Here is a 17,641-nt window from a genome sequence, read left to right on the forward strand (position 1 = left end):
ATATGGTATTCCTGTAGTATTTCTAAATTAGTCTTTAATAATACTAATACCACATTCTTATAGTATTATTTAACTTAATATTTTAATTATCCCTGCTTTGTGATGTAAAAACATTGGACAAGCCTGCATCTCTTTTCATTGTTCTATTTATCAATTATCTCATCAATATTCTACCACATAAACATCAGAATAATTTTATTCAATTCTATTGCCACTTTCATTGAGAATGACCTAAACTTATAAATTAAACACGGCAATTATATGGGGCGCCTGGGTGGCTCAGTCAATTAAACGCCCGGCTTCAACTCAAGTCATGATCTTGCGGTTTGTGGGTTCAAGCTCCGTGTTGGGCTCTGTGCTGACAGCTAGCTCAGAGCCTGGAGCCTGTTTCAGATTCTGTATCTCCTTCTCTCTCTGACCCTCCCCTCTCATGCTGTCTCTCTCTCCCTCTCTCAGAAATAAATTTAAAAAACCAAAAACAAAAAACAGGGCAATTATGGTGGTATTCCCATCAAGGAACCTGACACATTTCCACTTATTTTTATATTTGCTCCCTCTCAAAACTCCATGTTGTTACCAGTTACTCTGTATCTGGTTACAGAATATATTCTAGAACTATCTAGCCTAGACTCTTTAAAAATTAAACATTCTAACATTCTTTTTGCATATTTCTAATCAGCCATTTTACTGTACTTGTATTCTCACAAGACCTCTTTTAATACAAGCCTAAATTCATAATTGTATACTAGTTTTTAAAACATTACCCATATCTATTATGCATGGTTAAAAGTAAATGTCAATTATTTTTAACAAACTTTTCTTGCAAGTTGGGTTCACAGTAGTAAACACCCACTAAATCAATTAGCCGGCATGCATTAAGGAGACAGAGTTCTTCAACATCATTCGCATTCTCTGCTTTACTCAAAGCCATCACTTGTCCTAGCACCTGCGTCCCTGTGTCCTACATAAGGCAGGACAGCTGTTAGAAGCCACCAAACACAATGGCACAGCAGTTAGGTATCAAGTCTAATTGTACATTAGAATCAACTGGGGAGTTTCCTGACTTGGGATAGAGCTGGGACACAGATTTTGTATAAATAACCCAGGGAATTTTTTTTTAAGAGGTATGTATGTATGTATGTATGTATGTATGTATGTATTTACTTATTTTTAAAGGTTTTTAAAAAGTGTTTATTTTTAAGAAAGAGACAGAGACAGAGCACAAGAAGGGGAGGGGCAGAGAGAGAGGAAGACAGACAATCTGAAGAAGGCTTAAGGCTCTGAGCAGTCAGCAAAGAGCCCGACACATGGCTTGAACTCATGAACCACAAGATTATGACCTAAGCTGAAGTTGGATGCTTAACTAACTGAGCCACCCAGGTGCCTCTATCTATCTATTATCCATCTATCTATCTATCTATCTATCTGAGAGGGAGGATGTGGGCAGAGGGAGAGAAAGAATCTTAAGCAGGTTCTACATCCAACAGGGAGCCTGATGCAGGGAAGATCTCAAAACCCTGAGATCATGACCTGAGCTAAAATCAAGAGTCAGACACTTAACCAGTGGAGTAACTCAGGCACCCCTCTCCCCAGGTAATTCTGATATGAAGCCATGATGAGAACTACTGGGGTACAGAATTGGTTCTATTTAGTGGGTTTCAATAAATACATTATTAGCATTTTGTGGTTCAATTTTTTTAGGTTTAAAATAAATTGATAAATTTGCCATCATTTTTCAAAATATAAATAAAATAAACGTTTCAGTAAAACTCACAATGAATCCAAAGACGACAGTGGAAAAGAAACCACCAATGAATCCTTCCCAAGTCTTTTTAGGAGACAACTAAAAAAGGCCAAATAAAATTAAAAAGTTACTACACTCACAAAACACACAAATACATACGCAAACTTTTTCTGATGAATTCCCATAATACCTTATACAGCTCTCCTTAATTTTTTCTTGATGGAATGCTTTGCAAACCTTTTTCCTTCATTCCATGATCCTGATTTATTTGTATAAATTTCTCTAGTAATATCTAACACATTTTAGACCCTCAAACATTTGACATACTGTGAATATATGTTTCTGTATAAATAATCTCAATTTATTTTTTTCTTTCCCAAAGAACTATGAACTCTATATTGAAATCATCATCCCATGACTTTTATGCTTATATAAACCCCCAAAATAGGGTGGTTCTTGCAATAAGGATGAGATAGATTCATTCCAAGTACATATGGTCTGTATTGACCTACTACTGACAAAAACCAGAATGAGTAAAACAAAACATGGACATTGCAGCACATGAGATTTTCATATATTCTTAAAAATGCCATGCATTCAACAGACCTCTTTCTGAAATGGCACAACACTCCAGATACAGTATTTGCCCCACAAGTATTCACATACCCTTTTCCCTTGGGTCACAATCTATGTCTGTCTCCATGAAGAAAGGAACATGTTGTGCTTCTAATAATAGATACTGTTTCAGATTCCGGCTATTGTTTCTCAGTCAATGGGGCTTTCAGGCAGAGAAATCTTGAGGAAATTTTGGAAATCAGTGACGCAGTGACAGGAAGAAAAGATTTGGGAGTGGACAGCTCTAATTGCCTGAGGTACCCTATATGATATAGACTGATGTATGGGGATCTGGTCATCAGGAGATAACTGTTGACCTCTGTGAAGACCCTTTCAGTGGATGGGTGGGGACAGAAGCCAAATAAATATCAGAGAGAAGTTTCTGCAAACAGAAACAGGTGACAGACTAATCTACATGATCTCTTTATAGACCTCTTGTCCTAATGATGTTCATAAAACCCAAAGCGAAAGGGTTAATAGTTATCTTGACAAATCTGATAACAATTCTGCCACAGAGACTGACAGACACCATTTACTAGGATAATTCAGTCTTATTGTCATGAAGTAGGAGTTGACTCGAATTCAAAAGTGCCTCTTGATTATTTTAAAGATAACTTCTCAAATTAAATTGACCTATATCAAATTGATTTAAGGGTTAACTTGCTTAATTACATATGGGTATATTATACAACTAATCCAACCTGGTAAATTCACTAGAAATCTATGTTCAAAATCAGTAAGATTCTTCTACAATCATTACAGCCTCTCAGAAGGCTTCCTAAGCCAACAACTTATCTGGTACAAAAGGCTTGAATATTTAATCACTTGCTCTGATGCTTCAGCAGCTTTAGAAACTTTTAAAAAATATATACCTTGCTTGCCAATATCCCTACAGCTCTGCCTAACTCTGTATGCTGCTGGACTCCTCTAGGGAGGAAGGATTTATGGAAGTTTTTTTTTAAAGGACAGGCAATTCCATGTGTTCCTCTGGGAACAATTAAACTACTCTTGTATCATTCTTAAAAAACAGCTTTTGCATCTGCACAATTGTCTCAGTCCCTCCAAACTGCCTTCATATAGTAACATCAGAATAGCCAACTAACATATTTGTGGGAATATTATTAAAGGCTTTTCCCAATATCTGAATGGGGTGAATCTTATCTAAAGCTCTAACATGAGAAGTTTGTTTAAAGGTAATCAGTTCTAGTAAAACGTCTATTTTTCCATGAGGAATCAGTTTCTTTCTTTCTTCCCCAAAATAAGAATTATATAACTTAATTCATTTCTTTCTTTGCCCCCACTGAATGTAAGCAGAACCGAATCTAAGGCAAAACAACATGGTCTTTTCATGTGTATTTTCCTTTCCATTATCTTAATCTCCTCTTACTATATGCATTATCAGTATTTTATTGTAGGGCCTCGAACTTTTTCAAAATGAGCTTGGGTGTAAAAGTCTTACAAATGGACAGCAGTATGTGAAAGTCATTAAGTGTAACATTTCTTTTTTTAATTTGGTAAAGGAGGTGATAGAGGATACAACTTGAGGGGAGAGCAGAGTCTAGGAAAGGCTTGTTTGTAGGGTTGCTGGGGAATGAGGAAAGAAGAACTGTGCTATAGCTAACTGAAAGAAAACAGACAAAAAGATGAAATGAGCCGTCTTCACAAGGGAGAGGACAAGTGATAGAGGCAGGTCCTTACTGAGGAGGCAACAGGATACCTGATGAAGAATCCAGATGGGATCACCGGGAAACATGGCTTACTGCCTCTACACTATGGCTGTTAAACACTGCTAAGGGAAATCAAAGCACCTCAGAAATGAAAATGTGCAACAGCACCAAACTGTTGGAAATTTTCTACAGTGGCTAATATTTAAGCTTATGGTAATGGCTTGCTTGTGATGTTGTTCCATTACCTTAATTAATGGAGTCCTCCCAAAAAAAAATCCAAAAAGGTAAGCAGTTATGTCATTGCAAATAACACTTGATATTGGAACAAGGAACCTTAAAGAAAATCAGATAAAAGACCATATGATTAAGTGGCAAACATTTATACAGGTAAATGACTCATACTGAACCAATGCAACAGCCCCTTGGATTACACTGCAGCCTCATCCAGAACATAACACTTGCCAAAACATTAGTACAGACAATAAGTATCAAGTAAATTTGCCCATTAAGCAATTCAGCAGAGCAAAATCTATAAATAAACATACCAAGAGTATATTGCTAAGGAAAATATTAATCAATCTAATTTTAATATAAGCAATCCATTTCTATAGCTATGGACTTCCGAATTTTAGTTTTATGAGGAACAAGTTATAATAGAACAAAGAATTTAAAAAGCAGTTTGTCAAAATGGAAATGAGTCACCTGTTTAGACACAGTATAATCTTCATAAATTTACACCAAGCTCTTAATAAAAATTCTTTCTCAGGAATAATAATCAATTTTAATTCTACCTTAGCCTATAGTTACATTAAAACCTAGTAATTGTACAAAACCTATTAATTTCAGTAACTGCTTCCCATCAATTAAAAGTCCGATTCTATTTATACACACACCTCAGTATAAACAAAACACAGAGCTGTGAAGGGTTTTATCTTCACATCAAACCTATCAACTGTAAAAGATTTTAATTAATGGGCTTAAAAAGAATGTGGGGAAAAAATGGTCAGATTTCTTAAAGCATAAGTTTTTCTCCACTCTGATTTTTAACTAGTGACTTTCAGAAATTTAAACAAACAAAAAATGCTTTCTGAACCTGCAAGGCACTGCTATTCAGCAAGTAACTCCATCTAAAATCGGGACACCACTCCTGTATAAAGGCGGAGTAAAATCTACCCAACTTGCACCCAGAGAAATACACTGCCAGCAGTTTGCTGACAAGCATGTCAGCAAATGTACTTTTTGCATTCCACAAAAATAATATACTCTTTTTAAAGTCTATGTGTGCTTTGTAAAAAGCCACATTAAGGTGTAGTAACACCCGAAAATGTAATTAATTGTGGGAGCTTTTATGAGGACTTCCTGCATTTTATTTGAAACCCGAATACAAAGGGTTTTCAAGTTGTTAACAAATCGTTTGACTTCAGGTGTCAAGTGGTAAGCAAAACTCAGGAAGATATTTTAATGACACAGAGCAACAACAGAGAGTACATTTTAGTAGAAATCTGCAAGACACTGTCCAATCTGAAAGAGCTTTAATAAGGCTAGGACATAAATACAAAGCAGCATAATACTGTTCCCTTACCATATCATGCCTTCAAACAGATTTTGGATGACAAGATGTGACTGAGTGACTGTTATCAGTAAAGTGACATGAGTCCATGCGAACTGTTAATAGCCCAACAACACAACAATTAGTGAGCACAATGCATCAGTGCAGCCCTGGAGCAATAGCAATTTTGAAACACAAATTTCTAGCATGACTTTCAGTCAAATTTTGTAAGACAGGGTCATACAAAATAAATGCTGTTAGTAAATTATATTCATTTTGGTGCCTACTGGAACCTAAAAGCCATGAGGACATTTAACAAAGTAATCTTAATTTATACACAAATGGAATGCTGACAATACTGAGATACACCACTAAATTTAAAAACATATACAAAATATACAGTAATCTTGAATCATTAGATTAAAATGATAATGAGAAAGTTATGGTGGTTGGTACAGAATTTAGAAACATTTTACTCTGCATTCTGAAGTTATTAAAAAATGCTAAAAGCTATTTTTCTTTCAGAGCTCATTATTGTAACTTTTTCCCATAAAGAGTTATTTCTGTTCAAATAATTCAAACCAGCAGGGACCAATTACCCTTAAAGGCCAGGTTTTCATTCTTGAAAGTTTGTCTTCACAGCATTATTCAATGACAGTATTCAAGTTCAGATTTTCAAAGACTTGTGTGTCTCACCAAGTCCATCTAGCCTGAGAAATGTCACTTTAGTAATTTTTAGCATCATCAGTACAAGGAGAACATGAATATAGAACTAATGTTTCTAGACATTTGTCTCACAATTTTGATTAGAATTTTATAAAATGTTCATAATTCTTAAGATTTTGATTCATTCATAATAAACCTATTTTCCATTTTGGCAAATAATATAAGTTGTTTAGTTTTTTATCTGTATAAAAGATCCAATTCTCTTTTATCCTGGTTGCTTCAAAATGTATATTTAATTTTTCCAATAGGCACCATTTATATTTTCATAGGACATTCTATTATTTCTAACATGTCTTGATGATTTCTAGATTTTCATGGAGAATTTTAATCTCCTCTCAAGATCCCCAGAAATTAGAAATGTAAGAAATACTAGTTTCCCAGTGATGATGTTCAACAAAAGGTCTTAATGGAGAAAAGCAAAGCATAAAGAATAGGAAATATATCCAAATCCAAAATAAGCCTTACTAATACATAAATTCATGGATTTATATATTTTGCATTTTACAATCTTATAATTAGCCAGCTTTTAAGAAAATAAGAAACATTCATCATACACAGTGATAAATTTCATTAAACCCTGAACATAGTTCAATGGTACAGTGAGAAGAACACCATAGGGCAAAAAGAATTATGCAAACAACTGTGTGACTAACCACAATTACCAAGAAAATGTATGTTCTGTTCGCTTTATGCTCAGGCTAAGAACAAATAAACATAGCTACTTCCTATAGAAAAACATGGTATATGTTTTCCAGGCTTACTAAATGTTCAAATATTATTAAATGTTCAAATTTATTAAAATGTTCAAATGAACATGCTTCAAGTACTTGATTTTAATTTTATAGCCTTTGAGAATATTCAAAGAAAGAGTTTTTGGAAACTTTGAAAACAGTTAAAATTTTTAAATCTTCAAAAATTCTACAACTTAACCTTTTGTGTTTAATAGTCAACCAAAACTGAAATGCCCCTTCACATTAGGCAAAACACCAACTAGCAGATTAGATTTTCTCACTAAAGAAAGAAAATTAAAGGTGTTTTTATTATATACAGTGATTGCAGAATAATAGTTAATACAGACCATATAAAACTGCAGACGATAATGTTTCTTCACCAAGCTCAGCACAAACATGCAGAAACCTGTTCAAGAACAAAAACACATGGCTTGTGCAATTTGTTACAAAATGTAAGATTAACTGAGCTCAAATAAGCCAATTTTCTGAACCACTTCTAGGTATACTTCAGCACTTACTCATAGGTCACCTTTCCTACTCATAATAAGCATTTTATTTTACTTTTATTTATTTATTTTTAGGTGGGTCCATGCCCAGTATGAAGCCCAACTTGGGAATTGTACTGAATGAAGACCCTAAGCTTAAAACCTGAGCTGAGATCGAGTCAGACACTTAACCGACTGAGCCACTCAGATGCCTCTTATAATAAGCATTTTAAATAAAGGTATCTTGAGTGAAATTATCTTGTATTCTCCAAAATGCCTAATATATTCCATGGCATAAATTCAATAAACATCCCCTGCATTAATTAAGTGAATTAGTCTCTTGCAAATACGTGGACATGAAAAAACAGATCTTGAATTTCCGCTGAATAAAAGTTAGTTGCGAAGAGAGAAACAAAGTTACCTACAAGGGAAAACCTATAACACTATTAGCTGATTTTTCAGCAGGAACTTTGTAGACCAGAAGGGAGTGGCATGACATATTCAAAGTGCTAAAAGGAAAAAAACCTACAAGCAAGAATACTCTATCTGGCAAGGATATCATTTAAATTTAAAGAAAAGATAAAGAGTTTCCCAAACAGAAGATAAGAGTCTTATAAGAAGTATTAAAGGGGGGCGCCTGGGTGGCTTAGTCGGTTGAGCGTCCGACTTTCGCTTGGGTCATGGTCTCGCGGTTCGTGGGTTCGAGCCCCGCGTCGGGCTCTGTGCTGGCTGCCAGCTCGGAGCCTGGAGCCTGTTTCGGTCTGTCACTCCCTCTCTCTCTGACCCTCCCCTGCTCATGCTGTCTCTACCTCTCTCCTAGAAATGAATAAAACATTGAAAAAAAAAAAATTTTTTAAAAAAAGAAGTATTAAAGGGATCTCTTTAAGTAGGAAAGAAATGGCCATAAGTAGACATAAGAAAATTATGAATAAAAAGATGTAAAATATGATAACATATACATAAAACATGGAAGGGAGAGTAAAATAAAGGGGAAAAAGGAAAAGAAAAGGTGTTTGCTTCTTTTTCTGTTTTTTTTTTTAAAGAATGTGTTTGAACTTAAATGACCACTAAATTAATGTAGACTATTTAATTAGTAGGATGTTATATATGAATCTCATGATAACCACAAACCTAAGTTCTATAATAGATACACAAAAAAATAAAGAGAAAGAAAGCCAATATAAGACTACTGAAACTCATCAATCACAAAGAAGGAAAGCAAGAAGGAATAGACAAGAATTACAAAAACAGCCAGAAAACAATTAATAAAATGGCAATATCTATCAACAATTACTTTAAATGTAAATGGCCTAAATTCTCCAATCAAAAGACACAGGATGACAGAATCTATAAAGAAAACAGGACCCATCTATGTGCTGCTTACAAGAGACTCACCTCAGATTTAAAGATACATAGAGGGGAGGCACCTAGGTGGCTCAGTCATTTAAGCATCTGACTCTTGATTTAGGCTCAGGCCATGATCTCATGGTTTGTAGGATCAAGACCTACAGGCTCTGTGCTGACAGTCCAGAGCCTACTTGGGACTCTCTCTCTCCCTCTCTGTCTGCTTCTCCCCCACTCATTCTCTTTCAAAGTAAATAAACATAATACTAATAAAGATACATACAGACTGAAAGTGAAGGGATGGGAAAACATCTACCATGCAAACATACGTGGGGGCTGGGGGGAAAGCCAGCATAGCAATACTTATATCAAACAAAGTAGACTTTAAAACAAAGAATGTAACAAGAGACAAAGAAGGGCATTACATAATGATAAAGGGGTCAATCCAACATGAGGATATAACAATTATAAATATCTATATACTTAACCTGGAGCACCTAAAGCAAATATTAATGAACATAAAGGGAGAAACTGATGGTAATTCAATAATATTAGAGGACTTTAACACACCACTTACATCAATGGATAGATCATCCAGGCAGAAAATCAACAAAGGAAACAGTGTCTTTGAATGACACAGAGGACCAGATGGACATAACAGATTTATAGAGAATATTCCATCTAAAAACAACAGAATACACACTCTTTTTAAATGCACTTGGAACGTCTCCAGAATAGATCACATATTAGGCCACAAAACAAACCTCAATAACTTTAAGAAGACTGAAACCATATTATCTTTTCCAATCGCAATGGTATGAAACTAGAAGTAAAACACAAGGAAAAAAATGGAAACAACACAAACATATGGAGGCTAAACAATATGATCCTAACAACTAATGGGCCAAAGGAAATCAAAGAATAAAATTTAAAAAATGCATGGAGACAAATGAAAATGAAAACACAAATGATCCAAAATGTTTGGAACACAGTGAAAGTAGCTCTAAGAGGAAAATACATAATGATAAGGGGCTACCTCAAGAAAGAAGAAAGAGATCAAATAAAGAACCTAACCTTACACCTAAAGGAACTAGAAGAACAAGCAAAGCCAAAGGTGAGTAGAAAAAAGGAATAATAGAGATCAGAGCAAAAATAAATGACACAGAGACTAAATTCCACAGTAGGAAAAAAAAAAAAGTCAATGAACCCAAGAGCTGGTTCTTTGAAAATACAAATATAATTGATAGATACATCCTTAGCCAGACTCATAAAGAAAAAAAAAAAAGATCCTAATAAATAAAATCAGAAATGAGAGAGTAACAACAACTAAAACTAGAGAAATACAAAGAATTATAAGACAATACTATGAAAAATTATATGCCAACAAATAAGACAATCTAGAAGAAATGGAAAGATGAAATGCATAAATTTCTAGAAATACACAATCTTCTAAAACTAAACAGGAAGAAAAAGAAAATCTGAAGAAAATGATTATAAAGAAACTGAATCACTAGTCAAAAACTATCAAAATAATTAAACTTCTGGCCTAGATAGATTCACATTCAGAAAACAGTTAATATCTGTTCTCCTCAAACTATTCCAAAAAATAGAAGAAGAAAAATGTCCAAGTATATTCTACAAAGACAGCATTACCCTGACACCAAAATCAGACAAAGACACCACAAAAACACCACAAAAACTACAGGCCAACATTCTTGAACACAGATGCAAAAATCCTCAATAAAATATTAGCAAACCACATACAACAATAGATTATAAATATTCACCAGGATCAAGGGGGATTTATTACAGAAATGCAAAGATGGCTGAATATTCACAAAAAACCAACATGATACACCACCATCAATAAAATGAAGGATAAAAATCACATGATCATCTCAATAGTTGCAGAGCATTTGACAAAACCTAACATCCATTAATGATAAAGTCTCAACCAAATAGGGTTAGAGTATGTACGTACACACACACACACACACACACACACACACACCCTACAGCTAAAATCATACTCAATGGTAAAAAACTACGAGCTTTTCCTCTAAGATCATGAACAAGACAAAGATTTTGTCCATACTCCCCCCTTTTATTCAACACAGTACTAGAAGTCCAAGCCACAGCAATCAGACAAGAAAAAGAAAGAAGAGGCATCTATATTGGTAAAGAGGTTACACGGATGAGGACATGACACTAAATATAGGAGATTCTGAAGACCCTACCAAAATACTACTGGAAGTAATAAATGAAATCAGCAAAGTTAAAGGATATGAAATTAATACCTAGAAATTAATATTTCTATCCACCAACAACAAAGTAGCAGAATGAGAAATTAAGAAAACAAGACCATTTATAATTGTACCAGAAAGAATAAAATACCTAGAGATAAACTTAACCAAAGAAGTGAAAGACCTGTACTCTGAAAATTATAGAACACTGATGGAAATAACTGAAGATGACACAATTGAAAAGATATTCCATGCTCATGGATAATAATTCATATTGTTAAAATGTTCACATTACCCAAATCAATCTACAGATTCAATGCAATTCTTAACAAAATACCAAAATACCAAGCATTTTTCACAGAACTCAAACAAATACTACTAAAATTTGTATGGAATCTCAAAAGATCCCCAATAGCCAAAGCAATCTTGAGGGAAAACAAACAAACAAAAAAAGCTGGAGGTATTATACTCCCAGGTTTCAAGATATACTACACAAATCTGCAGTAATCAAAACAGTATAGTATTGACACAAAAACAGACATATGGATCAAGGGAACAGAATAGGGATACCAGAAATAAATACCTGATTATATGGTCAATTAATTTATGACAAAGGAGGCAAACAATATAAAATGGGAAAAAGATAGTTTCTTCAATAAACAGCACTAGGAAAAACTGGACATGCAAACATGCAAAAGAAACTAGACCACTTCTTAACCCCATACACAAAAATAAACTCAAATGGATTTAAGACCTAAATGTGAGACTTGAAACCATAAAAATCCTAAAAGAGAGCACAGGCAGTAATTTCTCTGACATCAGCCACAGGAACATTTTTCTAGATACGTCTCCTAAGGCAAGGGAAACAAAAGCAAAAGTAAACGACTGGGACTACCAAATAAAAAGCTTTTGTACAGCAAAGGAAGCCATCAACAATATAAAAGGAGACCTACTGAATGGGAGAAGATATTTGCAAATGATTTATCCAATAAAGGGTAAATATCAATATATAAAGAACTTCTACAACTCAACACCAAAAAAAACACAAACAATCCAATTAAAAAAATGGCAGAGGACCTGAATAGACATTTTTCCAAATAAGACATATAGATAGTAAATACATACACCAAAAAAATGCTCAACATCACTAATAATCAGGGAAATGCAAATTGAAACCATAATGAGACATCACCTCATACTCATTAGAATGGCTAAAATTAACAAGACAAGAAATAATAAGCACTGGCAAAGATACAGAGTAAAAGAAACCCTCATACACTGCTGATGGGAGTATAAATTGTTACAGCCACTGTGGAAAACAGTATGAAGGTTCCACAAAAAATTAAAAATAGGAATACCACATGAATCAATAATTCCACTAATGGGTATCTGCTCAAAGAAAACAAAGACACTAATTTGAAAAGATGCATGCACCCTATGCTTATGGCAGCATTATTTACAATAGCCAAGATATGAAAGGAACCTAAGTGTCCATCAATAGACNTTGCCACTGCAATAACATGAACAGACCTAGAGTATTATGGTAAGTGAAATAAGTCAGACTGAGGAAGACAAATGCCATAGAATTTAATTCATATGTGGAATCTAACAACAAATGAGTAAATAAGCAAAACACAAAACAAAACAAAACCAGAATCAGACCTATAAATACAGAAAATAAATGGACAGTGGATAAAAGGGAAGTGGTTGGAGAATGGGCAAAATGGGTGAGGGGAGATACAGGCTTCCACTTACGGCATGAGTTAGTCACATGAATAAAAAGCACAGCATAAGAAATATAGTCAATATAATAGCATTGTTTGGTGATAGATGGTAGCTACACTTGTGATGAGCATAGCATAGCGTATAAACTTGTCAAATCACTCTACTGCACCCTGGAAACTAATGGAATGTCAACTATACTAAAAAAAAACCCACAAAGTATCATTATGAAAAAAACTTACTTGCTATCTCAATCCACCGGTTGTTAGGTACAGAATATTTTAACCTCTACATAAGACAAAAAATTAATACTAATCACATGGCAGCTAACATCTATTGAACACTTATTATGTCCCAGGCTCTCATTTAAGCACTTTATAAATATCAATTCATTTAATGGTTCTAACAACCATATGATGGTAAGTATCTATCATTATCTTCATTTTACGTATGAAGAAAAATACACAAAGGACTCTATTAACTGACTTAAAATCACAGGGCTAGAAAACAGATAAACCCTAAGATTCTATGGACTCTCAAGAGTCATGTGGTTCCATAAATCATTATTAGTAAGATTCAGGTTAAGAATGACTTGAAACTTCTCAGAACCATATTATAACTGTAGTAAAATATAATACTCTTAATAATTTAAAGATTTACAAACAGCAGATATGTTTTGGGTTTATGTTTATATCCCCAAAATTTACAATAACATTTTACTAAATAAAAATTCTACCTAATTAAGTGAAATAATCATATACAAAATAAGGGGAGGCAATGGAAAGCACTTCTTGCCTAAAGATATCAGTAAACTTATGAAGAGAAATATTCCTTTACAGAGACAGATATTGTAAATACATAAACTAAGTTTAATTTCAGTTAAACAGCTATCCATGCATTCTGTTCTACAATATCTTTACAGTGATATTCCCCAAGATAGAAGATGAATGGTCAAGTAATCTATCCCATATGAAATAAACACTAGCTTTTATATATCTAAGTTGTACTTACCAAGGCAATTCTACCTACTAGAATAAGCAAGGTTGATACTACTCTGACCAGAGTAAATAATCAACCAGCAGCTTCCTTTAGCTTTTTTTTTGAAGGCTAATTCCAAATGTCAGTGTAAAGGAAAATGACAAAGGAAGAATATACATACTGGCTCACCTATATCTCACCTCATATTTGTCACCTAAAGCATTAATGTGACTGACTGAACTGCAAGAGAAATATGGAAACATTTTCAAATGGAAGCACAACTGAAAGCCATATGTCACTTTATTGAGACAAAGAAAGAAACTGGGAGCAGGTGCAGAATAAAACATGAAATTCATCGCTTTGAAATCACCATTAGCATAAAGAACCTCTTTTTTTAATGCTTATTTATTTTTGAGAGAGAGAGAGAGAGGCAGAGAGGCAGAGAAAGAGGGATCCAGAATCTGAAGCAGGCTCCAGGCTCTGAGCTGTCAGCACAGCTCAGATCCAGGGCTCGAACTCACTGAGATTATGACCTGAGCTGAAGTTAGTCACTTAATCAACTGAGCCACCCAAGCACCCAAGTACCTCTTTAATAATTATTATTGATTTTAGGTTTTTATTCTGTAACAGGTAGAGAGAATTCTTTTGTAGCTCATGTAATAATGCAATGTCTGTGCTGTTTTATGCTATTGGTTCATAGTTAGAGGCAAATGTAAATTGGACTCAGTGTAGAGGCTAATGGGGTTAAGAGCTGAGCAGAGACTAGATAGATGTCTCAGGAACCTCTACTTTTGTCCACACAGACCCCTCTGACTCTCCCAGCACAACCTTGGGAACTCCTCAACATCATTAACTGTGAATTATCTCCTCACAAATACTGTTCTCACAAGTCTGCTTTTCTCATTTTTGAGATCATATAACACCATTCACCCTTAAGCATTTCTTCAAACAAAATTACTAGCAAACTTATTCAATATTTTCCTAATGGTGATTTTATCCAGGAAAGTCTTGGCAACTCACTTTTACCTGGTCCAATTTCACTGTTAAACCACCAGTTATATGCAACTTTTTGGTGTGCTTTAATAAAGGCTGTAATTGTCTGACTTTAGATACATTAAAATAATAAAATTTTTTGAATTTGGGGAGGGTTCATTTTCCTAGAATATCTAAGGAATATTATTTTTGAAGAAAAACAGTCTGAAAAAAAAAAACAAATTTATTTTTACATTCACAACCCTAAAGCTATGTGTATATTTTATGCTTAAATGTTTAAAAATACATTATGCTGGGGCACTTGAGTGGCTCAGGTGGTTAAGCATCCAACTTTGGCTCAGGTCATTATCTCACAGTGTGTGGGTTCAAGCCTTGCATTGGCTCTGTTAGCTGCATTGCTAACAGCTCAGAGCCTGGAGCCTGCTTCAGATTCTGTGTCTCCCTCTGTCTCTGCCCCTCCCCTGCTCACACTCTGTCTCTCAAAAATAAATGTTTTAAAAATTTTAATAAAGAGTATATTATCCTATATTTCAATAAATCTATGGAAAGAATAACTTTGTCCATTTGGATCCATAGTTTTACTTTTTCTCCTAATTAAAAATGAGTACCATTCTGAATGGCTACATTTCCAATTAAAAGTAGGATTTCTTGGGGGCACCTGGGTAGCTCAGTCAGTTGAACACCCAACTTTTTTGTTTTTTGGGGTTTTTTTGTTTTTAATGTTTATTTTTGAGAGAGACAGAGCATGAGTGGGGGAGAGGTACAGAGTGAAGGAGACACAGAATCTGAAGCAGGCTCCAGGCTCTGCTCTGTCAGCACAGAGCCTGATGTGGGGGCTCAAACCCATGAACCAGGAGATCATGACTTGAGCCAAAGATGGACTCTTAACCAGCTGAGCCATCCAGGCGCCCCTGTAATTACGTTTAATTACTATTGCAAGTCAGCATTTATGACATAGCACTGCACCTGGTGCTGTCCGTATGAAGATGTGTACATCCTGTTCCCTAGTATATCAAAGAGTTCCCAGGTAGTTAGGGAGACCCAATTACCCAAGAGACTGGAGAGAAATATATTCAAATGCAACAAAAAAATGCATGAGATTTCTAAAGGAGTCAGGAGAAGTCATGCACGAAAAAAAAAATGCGTGAGATTTCTAAAGGAGTCAGGAGAAGTAAAGGAGGAAAAAGACATGAAAAAGTCCAAAAAGATGAGCTAGAGGGAATTTCAGAAAAATGGACAACCAAAAAATATTTATGGAACAGTGAGGATATGCCAGATACAAAAGAAATGAATATGACCGGCACTCCCATTCAAGGAGTTCAGAATCTAATTGAAGAGACAGAAAACATAATAAAGTTGTTTTTAAAATGTATTGTTGGTGATTAAACAATTCAATAAATAAGTGTAGTCCTTAATTCAAAAAACAGACATTAAGATGGGACCAGGATTAACTATTGGAGATTAATGACTCTCACTCTTTCATGTGACCATATTTTCAAAACATTTCAAATATCATGTTATATGAAATCAGAAACCCAGTGCATTATGTGGCCCATAGTGAGACACTAGACTATGAGCTGTTTTTAAAAAGTTTTAAGTGAATCTGTGTTGTAGAAATTGTCACACAAACCAACCATTATGTTAGCTGGGATAAAGAAAAGTTATCTATCATCTATATGTTGAGTTTAAGGTGTAGAATAACACTGGCATGTACACAGATTTTAACTGTCTTTAACTCAAAAACCATAAATGGGTTTTGGAGGTAGAGTCCTCTGTGAACAGTGTTTGTGATGTCCTTCTAAATATTTCATCAACATCCTCTGAGATAATAAGATATCTAGGATGTCTGGGAAAAAATTCTTAATTCTACATTAATTTTAGCTATAATTCAAGTGTACAAGTCTTTTGATTTTCTTGAATTCAAAGTATTATGTTCAAGTCACACCTTTTCCTTAAGGGTTTTTTTAATAAATCAAAATACAAGCACACATACAAGCAAAAAAAAAAAAAAAAAACACTAAAAATAACATGCATCTCACTGGTCGGCTAAGAGATGTAAAAGTGATGGTGTTAAGAGTCAAACATCTTAAGCTTATTCACTCGTCACTATTTATGTAATCACATGGCTGCTCTGGTTCCCAAATCCAAATCACCAAGATCTTTTTAAAAATGTATTTAGACTCTAGAGAAAATGTTTGTCCTATTACTTTGTCTCGCTGATTTTTTCTTTGCTACCAATCAAATTTATTTTACAACAAAATTTTCTAAATGTCAGAATGACCTTCTAGGTCTTTGTCAGTTAAGTTGTTTTGTATGATATTAGACAAGGCATTTAGTCTCATGGGCCTTGGTGTGGGGGTCAGAGATGGAGGTAACTATATTCTATTTTAATAAAATTCAGTATCATTAAATAGCTTGGGCTGTATCTGCTGTTTAAATCTGCTAAGACCTATACCTTCAAAAGTCATTTGATCACTGAGGAACTAAAATTCTGACAGAACTCCTTCAAATATTGTTTTACAAAAAGAATTCCAAAGATTTCCATAGCATACTTTGAGAAAAAGATACACATTCTCAACATAGCATGCTTTCTGTTTCCTCACTCCTGTTTTAAAGTCAAATTCCATTTGCTAGACTAAGCCCAAGAACGTTGTTAACTACTTCAAGAATCACCAATAAGGCTTCAAGATGTGGCAAACAAAACACAGGTGCTGAAAATATATCTATAATAAGCACTGGCTGTGAATGTCCATGTTCTCAGCCTCTTGACCATTCACCCAAAAAGTATGTATTAGAAACATAAATGCCAGGTCTTGCACTAGACACTGGGAATTTACAAAGTGA

General features: G+C 34.5%; 1 protein-coding gene across 1 annotated transcript in view; it reads right to left on the bottom strand.

Annotated features, from left to right (window-relative positions):
* Positions 1-17,641, bottom strand: part of CDS1 (CDP-diacylglycerol synthase 1) — a 70,859-nt gene that overhangs the window by 12,236 nt on the left and 40,982 nt on the right. Inside the window, exons 6-9 of the mRNA XM_077765178.1 lie at positions 7,380-7,438; positions 5,609-5,691; positions 4,272-4,359; positions 1,775-1,843 (exon numbers count right to left, since the gene is read on the bottom strand). Coding sequence (XP_077621304.1) covers positions 1,775-1,843; positions 4,272-4,359; positions 5,609-5,691; positions 7,380-7,438 — 299 coding nt within the window. The remainder of the gene's footprint in view (positions 1-1,774; positions 1,844-4,271; positions 4,360-5,608; positions 5,692-7,379; positions 7,439-17,641) is intronic.

This window comes from Crocuta crocuta, unplaced genomic scaffold (genome assembly GCF_008692635.1).
Source record: "Crocuta crocuta isolate KB4526 unplaced genomic scaffold, BGI_CrCroc_1.0 scaffold134, whole genome shotgun sequence".
Taxonomy (NCBI): domain Eukaryota; kingdom Metazoa; phylum Chordata; class Mammalia; order Carnivora; family Hyaenidae; genus Crocuta; species Crocuta crocuta.